The sequence below is a fragment of the Kryptolebias marmoratus genome, linkage group LG14 (genome assembly GCF_001649575.2).
Source record: "Kryptolebias marmoratus isolate JLee-2015 linkage group LG14, ASM164957v2, whole genome shotgun sequence".
NCBI lineage: Eukaryota > Metazoa > Chordata > Actinopteri > Cyprinodontiformes > Rivulidae > Kryptolebias > Kryptolebias marmoratus.
The window spans coordinates 17133067-17148338 of NC_051443.1; the positions used below are offsets into that span (position 1 = coordinate 17133067).

Below are 15272 nucleotides of genomic sequence, written 5' to 3' on the forward strand. Positions count from 1 at the left end.
TAAAAAACCTAGTTCAAAAGTGCCTCTAGTGTTCAGGAAGAAGTGAAAACTGCTATACAGTGTCTATTTACACAACTTTTTATTTAAATGTTTTACTAAAATGTATATTTAATGATGAGTTTGGGTGATTTGTGTGATCCATAGATTATAAAATCCTGGGCATGCAGTGGGTGACGGTACACAGCACTGACAACAGGTTGTGAAGTTTGACTGACTTAGTTTTTACGCTTGTTGATTTTGATATCCTGGTGTGCATTTATGCTCAAATTTGACATAGTTTATGATAACATTTTTACAGTTTGCAGTGAGTAGCTTTAAAAGTTAAGGAACACATATGTGTGCTCCGGTGGAAATGATTAAAGTGAGGAAGTAACAGCCTGATAGTCCTGTGAACAGTCCACGTGGACAGTCACTGAGGTCTATCCAGCCGACTTTGGCCTTGAGGTGGAGTACACCTTGAACACATCACCAGGCTGTCACATGGCTAACACTGAGACAATCATTCATTTACTCATGGAATAAAACAAGATAAAAATCACCTTTTTCCAATGAGATTGGGACATGGAAACTCTACAGAGACTCAAGTTATCAGACAAACACAGACCCTTTTTGCCAGAACATCAATAACTAAAATTCTCTCTGAAAACCCTGATATCAGTTTCATCACTCTAATAATTGTGGTAGAAGACAGATCTAAGTCAAAAAAAATTATTCAGATAATTTAATCATGACTGTCCTTTTAAATAAAGTAATCCTACAATACATAATTCTGCTTATTTTTAAACTGGTCCAAAGTAGGCTGATGCTAGAAAAAAATCCCTGCTATTTTTAACATGTTTTATTAAAAAAAGTCCACTAATTTTTAAGGGAACATAAAACATGCATATGAGTGTTAATTAGATTGGAAATTTAAATATGGTAAATGCAGTTGACAGCTGCAAAATCATTTTTTAAAAGTAAATTTACAAACTGCCTGCCAGTTGTTCAGCAACAGGTCTGCATCTAAAACACAAACTATCTTATGTTTCATATTTTCATAAGGGGAATAAGAATCAGTCGGTTTGAGGGGTTATTGGTTTACAAAGAAAAGAAAATATAACATTTTATCAGCAGGTTGCTACTTTTGTTGCACAGAACAGGATCTGTGTGATATATTAAAACTCCAAAATGAGGAATTTATCAAGGGTTTCAAAGACAAACTCCTCCAGGTGAAAATCAATAAAGGCGGTCCCTCCCACTCTTTCCACCTCCGGGGGCTCATGTTGCTGTGCTGAGCTCTGCAGCAGTCAGCCTTCCTGACACGCAGCTGCTCTCTGCCTGTGAATGGCTCCCCGAGCGCCGGCCAGAGGCAACACCCAGCGCTAACGTGCCAGGGGAGGATTTCCAGAGACTCAATAAGAGCTAAATAAACCAAACTCCACATCTGGGAGAGCAGTAACACTGGTAAACACTGGACTGTGGCCTGCCCACAAAGCCAGGCTCTTGTTTTTACTTAATGATGATGACACTGCTGCTTGTTGCACTCTCTTAGACTCATCATTATGCTTTCACACGAGCACATGTGTTTGTAAAACTATTCCTGAACATTTAGGTTCAAAAGGTTAATTCCTCTGTAATATTTTCCCTTTTAAGAAGAGAACACACTGCTAAAACTCTAAAACAAAGTTTACAAATAGGTGTGCATAAAACTATATCTTCAGCTTTAAGCTGCTTCAAATTACTGGATAAAAAATAAAAAAGATCCCATTTAAATAAATGTGCCATGTGTCAATGCACAGCTATGAAGCTGAACTACAGTTTTTAGAGGCACAGTCTGGACTAGAGGACTCCCTGCTGGTGACAGAAGACACAAAAGCAAAATCTTAAAAAAAAGCCACTGCTTTGGCCATAAAAATCAAAGTTTGTCAAAAAAGACAACTCTGAATGTAATGCTAGAAATGGAATATTACACACGAGGTTGGCCTAATTAATTTATAATAATACCTTAAATATGCAACATGAAAATAATTTTACCTAAATAAATAAATCTGTATTTTGATCATTTTTAGAGATCACTTTATAGAAAAAAAGGGCAAAGTCAACAAATGCTATTTCTGATAATTATTTAAAAACACACCAAATCTGCATAGAAGATCCACCCTGCTAATCGTTTTGTCTGCTTTTCAACTTTCCACATATGTGGGATGTCAAATGTCTAATAAGGACAGATGTTTGTTGCTAAGACAGAAAATGTATGATCATCACGTACACCAAGTGTGCTACTTAGAGACAATTTCTTTGAAAAAACAAAAGTAACATGATTATGATTTGGATTTGTGCACCATGTAGCAGATCAGAGACAATAGGGCCGTGCTTATGAGCCTTAGTAAACAGTAGTATATGCTATGTATGAAACTTTGTTTTTAAACATACCCATCATTAGAGCAGGTCATAAACTCCTCTTTAATCTTGGGATGCCAGCACCCGGAGTTCAGCATAGCTGTGTGTCCCTGTAATAAGAGCAAAGTGACAATAAACAAACTTTAAATTTTAAACTTTCCGAGCCTTGTTTCCATTGACTTTGACAAGCTACACACTGATAAATTATCACCATATTCTTTAGTGTAGATTCAGTCTCATACTCTTATATTAACAAGTGCTATTTGCCTCAAAAGTGTTTTCAAACTCTTAGTATTAAAAGACAAGGACATCGTTATTAGCCAGTAATAGCAAATGGGAAACTAAAAAGGATAAATGCTGAGAGACGAACAGCCGAACTGCAACATACATGCTGCACGAAAACCAGCTTCGTGTAAACGGCCTCTAGAATGAAACTGAAGCAGCTCACAGCGTCACAGCTTTAAACAGAGAGCTCCTGGCAGAGTAACTTTTACCTATTTCCTCTGCTTGAGGAGTCCTGTGGAGAATTTACTCATAAGAAATAACTTTGAGGCAGTCAAACCCAGAGAGAGGCCTCTCTGACTGCCAGGTCAAAGAGGAACACTGGTGTGCTGCATGCAAGACACACAGCTATAAGACCGTACACACAGAAAGCAGAGCTGTGCACGAGCAGAAGCTGACTGAACAACATCGGTATGAAGAGGCCCTGCCTGTTCACTGTCAAACACTTTAAACACGCCACTTTAATGACTAATTAAGTGGAACCGCCTATCCCTTGATGTTTTATGGCTACAAACGTATTACAAATTGTTGAGTTGTAAAATTTTATGGTGAAATACTCATGAAGGAGAAATATGGAGGCAAACGGGCTCTGTATGGCTCAGCTACTACCCTGCTCCGCAAAATAACAACAAAACAAGCAATTATTCATGACGAGAGCGTCACAATTAGGCTGAACGAGCCGCTGCCTTCCTGAACCATATCTGATTCCTCGTCCTCAACTGTTTGGGACAACAAATTGCCAATGACTAAAAAGAAGCAGGCTGACATTGATACCATCAGTAAACAGAGTGCACGTTAATGACAACCAGAGCAAAAAAACAACACAATTACCTATTTGGGGACAACACTGGTATGTCCATGTTTGTTACTGTTGCAGTTGCTGCCAGCAGAAAAAAATGTTTTGTTTTTTTATTTAATAGGTTTAAGCAAAATAAATATGTGATAATAATAATGATATTATTAATAATAATAACCCTAGAGGGGTAGAAGTTGAGGTTCGTTCCCAACACATACAGTGAGCACTTACAGGTCATGTGAGAACATTGTTTAAAACTTTGGCATGCAAGGCGGCGGGCGATATGCATTCATTCAATGAATGCTAGCTTTATTGCCTTTAGATAACAAGTGATGGTTGAACAAAACAATGCAAAGAATGTGATATAATAGGACTATGCTGGTGATTTTTCTGTTATGCTCTCAATGCTTCAGGTGAAGCTATTATTCGGGGTAAAATATCCTGTTTTTCTACTACATGTAAGCCAGTGAATTTCCAAACTCTCAGTGACAGGAGGGATAAATCAGAAGGGAAGTAGCTGTGTGTCAACAGATGTAGTGTACAGACAAGGATTTACTTCTCACATAAGACACAGGTAATCAACTGGGACACTGTCAGCGGGCCAAAACGCATTCTCACTGAACCAGACTCCCCCATCAACAACAGATGGGACAGAGAAGGACAAAAAGGTAGGACATTCAGGAAACCCCTTGTTGCAATCAATGGACCTTCACTTCAAGCACTTCATATGGCTGCTATAAACCATGTCAAAATGTGCTGCAGCTGGGACAGATGGTCGCTGACCACCAATACTGGCTTTCTTAAACACTTCAAAACCCAAACATGAAGTTCTAATTAGGATCATTTTTTGTAGATTCAGGTGTATGAATCATGACAGCACTAAAAACAAACAAAAAAAACAAACTGGAATTCCTTTTTCCTTCCTCTGGCCCAATCACACAGCATGAACCATTATCCCCACATCATAAAATATAGCAGGTGCTGCAACTATCCTGCAACTATCAGACACTGACATGGTGTCCCCAGGGAGCAGAGGAGGAGGAGATCATCCAGTCTGTTTGAAACTGGCAGAAACTAATGGGCACCATTGTTGCTTCAGCCACGAAAACAAACATGCATCATCCTTATTAAAAATATTATTATTATGTTCAAATGTAAATGTTTTTATGGACAAAGAAATTATTAGTTATCCTAAGAATTATGACACCATCAAATAATATGAGCATTATAAACCATAAACAATTAGCACCTTCTAATTAATGTTATAAAACCTAGAAATGCACACGCCCTTAAAAAGACTTTCTAAAACTATAACTGGTGAGCATAATTACTACTGACATCTTTCAGATTTATTCCAAGTCATTACAACATAAGTTTTACTTTTTATAGTTTGGGCAGTTACGGTAAAAATCATTTTACAAGGAATGTAGTGTAATAGTTGATCAAATCTGAAAGCATTGCAACCAGAATCCAAAATTAATACCTGCCAAGGCGTCATGGAAGTTGGAATGGTTTTTGGAATAACAAAACAAACAAAAACAACAACAAAGTTTCATAACAGAATTCATTAGGAAACGTATTTTGGCATACCTTGGTGTTAGCCATATCCACGATGTACTGGTCTCCCTTCACACACTCCATGACGTTGAAGCCATCCCGGTCCAACACTTTGGCCTGCGCATTGCCAGAAACAACCAGGAGGACATCACCGGTGATGCTGTACTGCAGAGACTTGATCTGATGGCTGTCAAACAAGCACAAAACACAAAAAATTGTTTAGCTGGCACCTCTGGGTTGATGTCACATTGAGTCTTGTTTTCAAGCGATAATCAGAAAAGATTCTGTCTCAAAACATTTGTAGGAAATGTTTTCAGGTTTTGAAACAGCTCAGATATTGCAAGTGTATTGCTAAAAAACACATAAAAATTGTAAAAGTCTGAAGCATAGCACTTTAAAGCTAATAAAATTTAGAAAAACTATCTCTGAAACATATTAAATGTGTAAACTACATGCATACCGACTGAAGACATCTAAACCTTGAAACAGAAAAAGAAAAGCTTGTCTATTCTTTTAGTTCATAATTTCTACTTTGAGTTTTCAGAATCCACGGTTTCAGACTTCATTTTTATTTTAAGAAGTTGAACTTATAAATTTACAAACTTTCAAGGGGCAACATTGAAGAGACAAGTTTGTGAGTAGCAAGTGAAGTTGACGTCAACTAAAATGAGCACAGAAAGGAGCCAATAAGACAGAAATGCACAAATATAAATAAAGTGAGTCTACAATGAATACCATTTTTATTGGAGTGGAAAATAAGAGATTTCTAAATCATATAAAGCTCAATAAAACCCACCAGCCCACCTTGTTTCTGGTAAATGAGCTCACAAGGAAAGACAAGCAGTGGACCTCAACTGCTCAGCTTTCTGAATGAAGGCCTGCTTGTTAGCAAACCAAACAGGCTACTGGATCGTAGTGTAATCATAATAAATGTAGCGTGATTTTTTTGTTAAGGGGAAGCCCGATCCAGCTCAATGCACTGGTTTCCAAAACCAAAAAAGAATTTGATCCTTAATGACAGTTTCAGTTTAACAAAGAGTAAACATACACACACACAAGCACCCACATCACTCCACCATCTGCTTCTGAAAGCCTCATTTTGCATGAAAAGAGAGGATGTCACAGAGTAAGCACGAGACTCGATGGAGCTCAACAAACGTGCATGTTTGTGTACAACTGTTCACTTTGACGCACTTAAATGAAGCCAGCGTTTCTGGTGTTTGCATGAAACCAATTAAACATATGTTAAGCAACTGTGTTGATGTTCTACATACCACTCGCAGGGCTGCAGGGATCTGAAGGCCTGCAGAGACTGGTCCATCCCAGCGAAATCCCAGAAACGCACGTCATAATCATATCCACCTGTCACCAGACGGGCTCCAGAGGGGTCCAAGCCAAGAGCCGATACCTGAGGAGACAATTAGTAGGTCTTTAAAAGACAATTTCTAAATCTCTACAGGTCAGAGGTCAACTGAGTGTAGATGGCTGCTCCTGATACTACCTCCACTAAAGGAGAAATAAACAGAAGTAAACAAATCAAACTTAGTCATGTATAATGATCTAATTATTCAGAGTTAAGTTGTTTTATTAATATAATCAACTCTGGCTCTGAGTTTCAGACTCAGAACTGCAATTACTCATAACTTATAATATCTAAAAAAAGAAACCAGTTGTTAAAATTCAACACTAAGATGAATAAACTAATTTACTACAAATTTAGATGGTTTACATTTAGGTGTCAGAAGATTTAAACACTTCAGATTTTTATTCAGATTCTAGTCTACAGATTCTTATTCCAGGCGAAAGTGAAAATAAAATGAATCACTAAATCCTTTTTAAATATGCTATAACAAATAAGAAAGTATACGCAAAAGCCTTACTGTTTTGGTGCCATGCTGTAGAGTGATCTCATGAGTGTCTGGAATTTTTTTCACCAGATTCTGGGTCGAGTTGAGGAAGAAAAATTAGAAGAAAAAAAAAGAAAAGGATGAGTTATTTGTTTTGTTTCAGTGTACTTTTTGATTCTAATTCATAACATTTAGTTAGCCTTTGTGAGCAACAAGCTTTATGCTATGAATTACTGAAGAGCAACACATTTAATAGGTTAGGATCTAAGACTGTGAACTGATGGTTTGATCTAAGATCCTAACCTTTGGATATTTACAAGACACTTTGTAAATACAGCACTAATAGATGCTTGATATGTTGCAGGTGTCACTGGAATTTTGCTGAAAATGATAAACAAACAGAAATCCTGTTTTACACAAACACTAACAAGTCCTTGGGTTTTCGTGTGCTGCCATCTTGTGGTGAAATTTTAAAACATCTAACAGCACAGATGCTACTGATACATTTCTAGACCACTTTCATTCATGAAACTGTAAAATGGTAAATTTAGAAAATTGTATGTGTGAGTAACAACATTATTGATGGCTAGAGTGCATCTTACTTCCTTACTTTCTATACATCTCACATTGTGCTCTCTCATATTTAGGGCTTTTTAGAAACCCCAAACACAGCGTTATGTTTGTATGTTATTAATGACTCAGATTTTACTACAAATTCAAAACTTCCGAGCAAAGTTCACATCCCTAAAGTTAAATAAAAACTGGAGAGCAATAAGCAACATGCTGTAATTCACAGATAAGCCCTTCTGTTATCGATATTTCAAACATACATCATCGTCATCATCCTCTTGCGTCTCCTCTTCATCGGCATCATCCTCCTCCTCATCATCACTCTGTGCTGCGCTACTCCTGTAACCTGGTGGAAGCGGAGGTCCCACAAGTTCATCGTCATCCTCCTGGGCTTCTTGTTGAGGAGGCACCGGGGGCCCAATGAGCTCAGAGTCTGATTCACTGCTGTCACTGCTGCTCTCACTTCTCTGTTTTCTTTACAAAAAAAAAACAACAAAAAAACAATGACAAACAAAGCAAATTAATTCCAGCTTTTTTTATACTTAGTAAGAATTGTACTGAATCAGAGGACTGAACAAACATACCAAACAATAATCCCAGCCTACCTTGAAGAAGCAACTGCACTTTTGTCTCGCTGACTGTGAACTGATGGTTTGACTGACACGGAGCTCTCCCCTTCCTCTTCCATCTCATCCTCCTTCTGTCGCTCCTCTGAAGAAGCAGTTATTATAATAAAGCCACTTTTAAAATGACAAATCAAGTTCAAGCATTACATGCACTTGCCCTATTATACTCATAACCCTACATTAGATAATAATAGACTATTTGTCCGTGTATACTCATTAAATTACATATTATCATTAGTCATAACAAACTTACCAAGTACACGTTGACTCCTCTCAATAGCTGTTCGCCGAGTTTGCTCGAAAATGGCATCAAAGTCAAATGTTCGAGCTTTTTTGCCTGGTAAGTACAAATGAAACCCATTTAATGTGTGGTTGTCGACATGTCTGAGTGCTCTGTAATAAAATAATCATTTGTAACTACACTTACCAAATCCAGAGAATCCCATGACAGATCCAATATCTCCATCACCACTCATTTTGCCTAATGATGAAAGGGTTTATGACATTTAAATGACACAACATTGTCAATTTATTAAGAGAACTGCAAAGCAAACTTCCTTTAACATGTGTATATACTTACAAACAACAAAAGGTAACATATGCATGTACATAATAATTTAATAATTTGTTAATGGTATGCTCATACTGCCCACAAAGCAGTTTCGATGGAATTAATTTTACACCAGTGTAAAAAAGTTTTCCTACACAGAATGTAATTTTAAGCTAGCACTCTTTGTTTTTTGTTTTAAGCAGAAATTGTAATTTTTGGGAGCTAATAAAACCCTGGTTGTCTGCTTTAATTGGGCTAACCAAAGTATATGATGAAAACTGAACGAGTGGAGTAGAAAGTAGGTTAAAAACAGAAAAAAATAAACGAAGCTAATACCGCAAAGCTAGCACAAAGCAGCAATGTTTAAAGAATAATTCAACAAATATCAGCGGGGAAAAGCCGAAAGCCACAACATTTAGGTGTGTACAAGTAAGTCGCCCAAAAGTAAAGTAAAACAGAGTTTAACAGACTTGATAACAGAAAGAAAGAACATCGTACCTTCGTCCACCTTTTTAGCATCCATGTTTTTAAACACGACCTCTGACCTCCGGAAGTTGTTGATGTTCTTCTTCTACGCTTTGGCTGCTCTTCGCTGCACGAAGCGCCACACAGGTGAATTAGAGAAACGGTTTAGAGCTTAATTTGATGATTTAAAACCGGAAAGTAAAATAGTTAGCATTAAATTATTCAGTTTAATCATAAAGGCACCATATTAACTCCCTTTGAACAATATTTTATGTTTAAGGAACTCTTACACACGTTTTGTAATTTAATGAGAAAAACTTTGGATACGTGGCAAAACCTGTGTTGCTCTAATTCCCAAAGTTTAAAGCTTTATAAATATAACTACTCAGATCCTGTACAGACAGTTGGCAGGCTAGAAAAATATAATAATATTACTCCTAAGAATGTAAGTCTTTATCTGATTTTGTAATCTTTTTCACACCTTCACAAATATGACATTCATGGAAGAATCATTAGATAAAAATCTTTCCCACATCCTTCTATCAAAAGCTTATAGGTCCGTAATGAGGCACATAAACAAAAAAAACTTTTTTGTTTTGGAAGCCAGTCTGGGATACCGATGAAGTTTAAAGTAGCCTTGATCTGCATGATTTCAAGAAAAGTTGGATCACAGTGGTGCCTAAATTAGTTTTTAAATTAATTCCTGCACCATTTTTGAAGGGATGAAATTTAAATAAAGATGGTGACTACAACAGAATAGTGCTTCTTAAAATTTGTCAAAATTTCACGGTAATGTCCACCACAAAACAAACCAAAAATCTCCAAGAATTAGAACCATTTAGCTGAAGGAATTGAAAAAAAAGGTTTCCCAAAAGAACTGAAGCTTTCTCAGATGAAATAAAGACTCAGGAAAATACAAGAAACTGTTTCAAAGTCCATGTTGTACACTGCTGAAACCCTTACAAATATAAATGAAGATAAGCAGATCTTATATTTAATGTAAATAACTGCTGATTGTAAATAAAGTATTAAAAAGTCATTTCTATAAACACAAGGTTACACTTCTTATGTACAGAGAATCTAACAGGCACTAGATGTCATTTATCTGCCAGTAGCACACGCTCTACATTAGAGTCCTTAAAGCACTCTTTTCTTCATTATGATCAGTCATCTTCTTCAGCCACTATCCTTTCAATGGCGGCCCAATCGATTTTACTGAGGCTGCTGCCCGCACTCTCAGAGAGGTTATCCATCCAGTCCATCTCTGACGCGCCACCTGTGGCAGCATCATCCTGTTCACTCAAAACCTGAGAAATGTACAGGAAGGTAGAGGAGAAAACATCAGTCAAAACGTTTCAGAAAAATACTACAACTGGTTACACTAATTATGAACCACAACTAAATAACCACAATCCTAACTGAAGCACCAAATAGCCCTTCGAAAGGTAAGTTCTATTCTTCCACTTACAGAAGTTGGATTTCAAATATAAGCTACTATCAGAAATAAGATTCTTACTATGTCAAACTCGTCGAGACCCTGCAGCCTTTTTGATTCTGAACGGTCCACCTCTTCCGTCTCTTCAACTCGTGTTTGCTGCCTTGGGATCCCTCTCCCTGAAGCAGCTCCGTGGGAAAAAGTGCTGCCTAATCCCCTCTCACTCTGGCTGGCTGTAGGATGCTTAGTTTGGCTCTTGGTGTTGCTCAGCATACCACGCCTGGTTACTCTAGACAGACGATCTCCTGGTAAATAGGTCACTAAAACCAAAGAATAAAAAAATAAAATCACACAAACTGGATAAATGATGAAAACGTCATATATTGTTATGGACTTTGGTAGAAAAATGATGTATTTCCTGGATTTGGATTAGATGTGAGCGTGATACCTGGTCGATGGAGTCCCAGTTTTCTGCGGAGATCCTCCGATTGTCGTCTCTCCACAGATTGTGGACAAGGAGCTTGTCCTGACTGAGACCGAAGTCTTCTTTTATCACTGACAGATACAGTGTGAGGCCTGTAAAAAAAAAAGGTATTACCTCTTTTACCAAACAACCTTACATGTGTACATATTTTGCTCTACAAAAGATTTAGGCACTTCAGGGTTTTTTAAATCTTATAGGCCTACATAAATGTACACAACACATTGAGGAAGTTTTAAAATCTTATTACATGCATGTTTACAACACCAAATATACTAAAGTCATTTGTCTTTTACTTCTTGTCTTGTTTACTTTCCGGCATCAGCTCACTAAACTAAAATGTAAAATATTTATCTTCCACAAATCCACTCAAGAATCCCGGATGACTGAGGTTTTAGAGCCTCAAGCAACTAACCTGTGGACTGCTGAAGCTGCATTCACTATCTGTCGATCATTGTAGAAGCTTTAAACTCAGTGACAGAAAAGTCTTGTCTGCAACATATTTGAATTATGAAGGTATAAAAGGTTTGATTTTAATCTGTTTCTTACTGCAGTGTTTAAGCTTAAGTCTCTGTGTCGTTTTAACAATTTTTATCTTTGTCAAATTGCCCTATTATTCCATTAATGTGCTTTTTTCAAGCACTGTGTGACAGCTTTTTTTGTAAAATCAATGATATAAATAAGTTTTGCTGTGGATTTTAACACCAGAAAGTTCACCCGGGATTACAACAGAACTGAAAGTAGGTCACTAACAAGGCCTAAATGTGGATCAAGACAAACTGATGCTTTTGCATTAACTGATGGTAAAGACAGCAACATTTACTGATACAAGTAAATGATCTATAGCATTGCTTTTATTTTGTCTTTGTCTTGTCAATAACAGGACGTTTTGATTCTATGTTCTGATCTGTGATTAATAATTGACTGAAATGTGTGCTCTGGCCACAATTAAAGTTTAATGAGACATGGTCCTGGTCCGATTACTGTAGCAGAAGACAACCTGTGAGCACTGCCAGGAGGAGCAGAAATCAACGGTGTGTTGGAGACCACAGGAGGAGCATGAGTCTGTGAAGACCACTGCAAGTCTTCAGGAGAGGTAAGGAAGTCAGCAGCTAAAGAGCAAGCCTCACGTGTCCTCTGGTTGTACTGCTTCATGAGCGTGAACCTGTCAAATAAAAGTTTAACAGTTTATAAAATGCATAAGAACGTTATTTGGTGCATAAATTGATAAACACCTACTTTTCCTTTTCCGCTCTGCTTCTCCCAGTTGCTGCTCGATTTTTTTTCTGAGATTGCTGCAAAACGTGGGTAAGCAGAAATGTTATTATTATTATCAAAGGAAACGAAAGCATGATAAAATAGAATATTATTTTAGAAAAAAAAGCAGCAACAACTCACCCCGGTTGGATGGGAAGAGAAAGGTTTATGCTCCCTTTCTCTAAGGTTTTCTCTGTGTTTCTGATAAGCGGACAGTCTTTCTCTTTGTTTCCTCCTCATCCAGATTCTCAGCTCCTTCCTCTCATCCTCAGGAACAGCGGGTTTCTGCACCGTCCAGCTGCTTTGCTGCTGGTCCTGCCTGCTGTGAGCCATTTTATTTGTGAGCTCAGGGTTTAATCTAGTTATTCTGACAGTGGCTTAAAAAGCAGTTTTCTAGTCTGCAGTATACCTGCTGCGGTGTGCAGTTTGCGAGGTGGACAAACTCCAGTCAGTGGGAGATAAGTAGCCTTCCCGTACCAACTCGTCTAAGATTTCTGCCGTATCAGATAGCCCAGTTTGACTCAGATTCTCATCTGCCCAGCTGTAATTAAAGGAGAGGAGAACACGTTGTAAAATGAAAGACGTTTTAAATGTTTTGAGACTTTGAGTTGACTGAAACTTACGCATGAGATATCCTATACGTCTCACTGAAGTGATCTTTCATTGCTGTAGGAGCAAAATAAATAACTACATGATGACAAAAACACAGTGGAATCTATGTTATATCTATCACTTTAAAATAACGAGGTAGCAGACATCCTGACACAAAAACAGAGACTGCAAACAATGTTTTCTCCAAACCCAGCAGATTTTAGTGAAACTCAAACGTGATTACAGTAAACAGATATTTGAGTTAAACTGTGACTTCACCTGGTGGAGAGTAAGGGGAGGAAGGACCAGCACGTTGACTGGAAGGAGATGTAGAATCATGAAGAGATGGCTTTGTCCCGGGATGGATGGAGTCACGATGAACATGCTCTTCATCATGTTCTTCTTCAGTCTTCTCTCTAGTCTTCAGTTTAGTTAAACGATCTGAATCAGATCTCGGTGTCCATGCTGTTACAAATATTACAAATCAGGTGTTAACAGAGATCTATAGATGTTTGTTCTTGTAATATGGCGTCAATACAGTTTTATTTAAGACTACTTTAGATTTGACGATGCGTTTTCACTGAGATACAAAGATTTCATAACAAATTAGATTTTTTTTTTTTTTTGGTCCTACCTTTTGTTGGGACAGAGATTCTGACAGTTTTCTTTACTGGTGTGGTCGTTTTCACGTCAGGCGCCATGTCTGAGGAGAGCTTTTCAATTTTGTTCACTAGCTACACACAAAGACAAAGGATACCAAAGAAGGATTACTCTATATTTTTGCATAAACATGTCGGCCTTTAGGAGTCAGTCTGTAAGCTTAGATGATAGAAAAAAACTTTGCAACACAATTATAAAACATGCTGATGTACCAATCTGGAGCTCGAGAAGTCCATCTCAAGATTATCTGCAATGTTTTGCAGAGCAGCCAACTGGGCATCCAGCTCCGACAGGCGAGAGGAGAACTGGACTGTGGGAGGTGAGGAGTGGGTTCTAACCACGCTCTGGGCCTTTATGGTTCGACAGATTTCAGAATCAGACAAATCTACCATCACATTGTTTTGTAGAGTGAGTCTCTCTGAAACTCTGCTGTTGTGACTGAATGAAGGGGACGCCGCAGGGACATCTAGGACGTACAAACATATATAACGTAAGCAGAATGAGCTAATACAGGTGCAGCATCAAAACACAATTGAGAAATCTTGAAAATAAATGCCTAAAATTACCTGTGGAACTGGTGGGTTTTGTGGTATTCTCTTCAACCGGGACTGAGGATTGTGGCTCAGCAGCAGCTCTGATAACAGAAGTTGCAAGAACATGAAGCTGAGCAGAAGTAGGGGAGGAAGGAACATCTTCTCGACTGGGGTGTTGCAGCAGATCTTCATGCTGAATTATTTCTTCTAGATCTACGACGCTAATGAACTGGTGGCCACCCATATCCTGAAAGATACGAAAATTAAATTATTACTATTTCTAAATTATTCTAAATAGAGCACGAGTTCAAGCAAACAAATCACAGTAACAACATAAAATGACACGCCAAAATTTTAAGCTTAATTCAAACATTTGTGAACCAATGATGCTGAACACAAAGTGGTGTATGAGGTCATTTGAGACACAAATTTTACACTCAAAAGCAGAATTTATTGCTGCTAAAACTGTACAGCTTTATATGTGATGCTGACAGTGGACCTACCAGAATCTCCTCTGGTTTCTGTGGTGTCTCCTCTGTGCTTCGAACAGGGCCTTTTATGGAACATGTGTAAAACAAATAGTCAAATAAGCACCGCTTTGAAAATATTCATTTAGATGTCATCTGCAAACCAAAACAGAGTGTCATCTTTTTAGATAAACTTACATGTTGAGCCGCCTATCGTCACAGAGGCCCGGACAGAAACGGCTTTATCCACAAGCACGGGAGAACAGGCTGTAAGGAAAACAGAAAACTTTAGAGACAGGAGCTCAGATTCTACATTTTGTTGAGCTGCATTTAAAAACATTCTGTATTTGGCTTATTATTACAAATACAAGCAGCTACAATGTATGGACATCATAACTGTGTAACTGTTAAAAACATTAGCACTTCTGACCAGTGGCGCCTGATTCATTTTCTAGGTGGGGGGGCCACCGGAGAGTTTCGTCACCTTATTAATTTTACATGCATCGGATCATCGTCTAACATCAATAAAAATTGAATAATGAAACGCTTTTTCAGCTATGACTTTTTGTTCCAATATATTATTATGAAACAACAGCTTTATAAATGACCACAATAAAAGTAAACACAGGTAAATAACATGCGCATGGGCATAGATGGAAGAATCCAACATCTGAGCAACAGAAATATACAAAGGCTTGTGCGGCGGAACTAATTAAGAGCATTCAGTATTAAAACAACATAAACTTTGTCAGACTTGGAACATATAACCAAACATT

At 37.8% G+C, this 15272-nt stretch overlaps 2 protein-coding genes across 5 annotated transcripts in view; both read right to left on the bottom strand.

The window, feature by feature from the left end:
• The window catches only part of LOC108232703 (WD repeat-containing protein 70), a 34729-nt gene extending 25543 nt beyond the window's left edge, over positions 1-9186 (bottom strand). The window contains exons 1-9 of the mRNA XM_017410664.3: positions 9106-9186; positions 8485-8538; positions 8311-8394; positions 8037-8142; positions 7692-7905; positions 6895-6954; positions 6289-6422; positions 5048-5201; positions 2413-2489 (exon numbers count right to left, since the gene is read on the bottom strand). Coding sequence (XP_017266153.1) covers positions 2413-2489; positions 5048-5201; positions 6289-6422; positions 6895-6954; positions 7692-7905; positions 8037-8142; positions 8311-8394; positions 8485-8538; positions 9106-9130 — 908 coding nt within the window. The 5' untranslated portion in view covers positions 9131-9186. The remainder of the gene's footprint in view (positions 1-2412; positions 2490-5047; positions 5202-6288; positions 6423-6894; positions 6955-7691; positions 7906-8036; positions 8143-8310; positions 8395-8484; positions 8539-9105) is intronic.
• An 807-nt stretch (positions 9187-9993) lies between these two features.
• Positions 9994-15272, bottom strand: part of cplane1 (ciliogenesis and planar polarity effector 1) — a 22063-nt gene continuing 16784 nt past the window's right edge. For 3 of the 4 annotated variants that reach the window (XM_037979601.1, XM_017410732.3, XM_037979600.1), the window contains exons 37-50: positions 14695-14763; positions 14533-14582; positions 14063-14276; positions 13709-13962; positions 13471-13570; positions 13116-13301; positions 12869-12911; positions 12655-12786; positions 12387-12567; positions 12228-12283; positions 11989-12153; positions 10956-11083; positions 10589-10827; positions 9994-10379 (exon numbers count right to left, since the gene is read on the bottom strand). In XM_037979601.1, the coding sequence (XP_037835529.1) occupies positions 10236-10379; positions 10589-10827; positions 10956-11083; positions 11989-12153; positions 12228-12283; positions 12387-12567; positions 12655-12786; positions 12869-12911; positions 13116-13301; positions 13471-13570; positions 13709-13962; positions 14063-14276; positions 14533-14582; positions 14695-14763 (1961 nt within the window). In that variant the 3' untranslated portion in view covers positions 9994-10235. The remainder of the gene's footprint in view (positions 10380-10588; positions 10828-10955; positions 11084-11988; positions 12154-12227; positions 12284-12386; positions 12568-12654; positions 12787-12868; positions 12912-13115; positions 13302-13470; positions 13571-13708; positions 13963-14062; positions 14277-14532; positions 14583-14694; positions 14764-15272) is intronic. The other variant, XM_017410735.3, reaches the window with a different exon arrangement.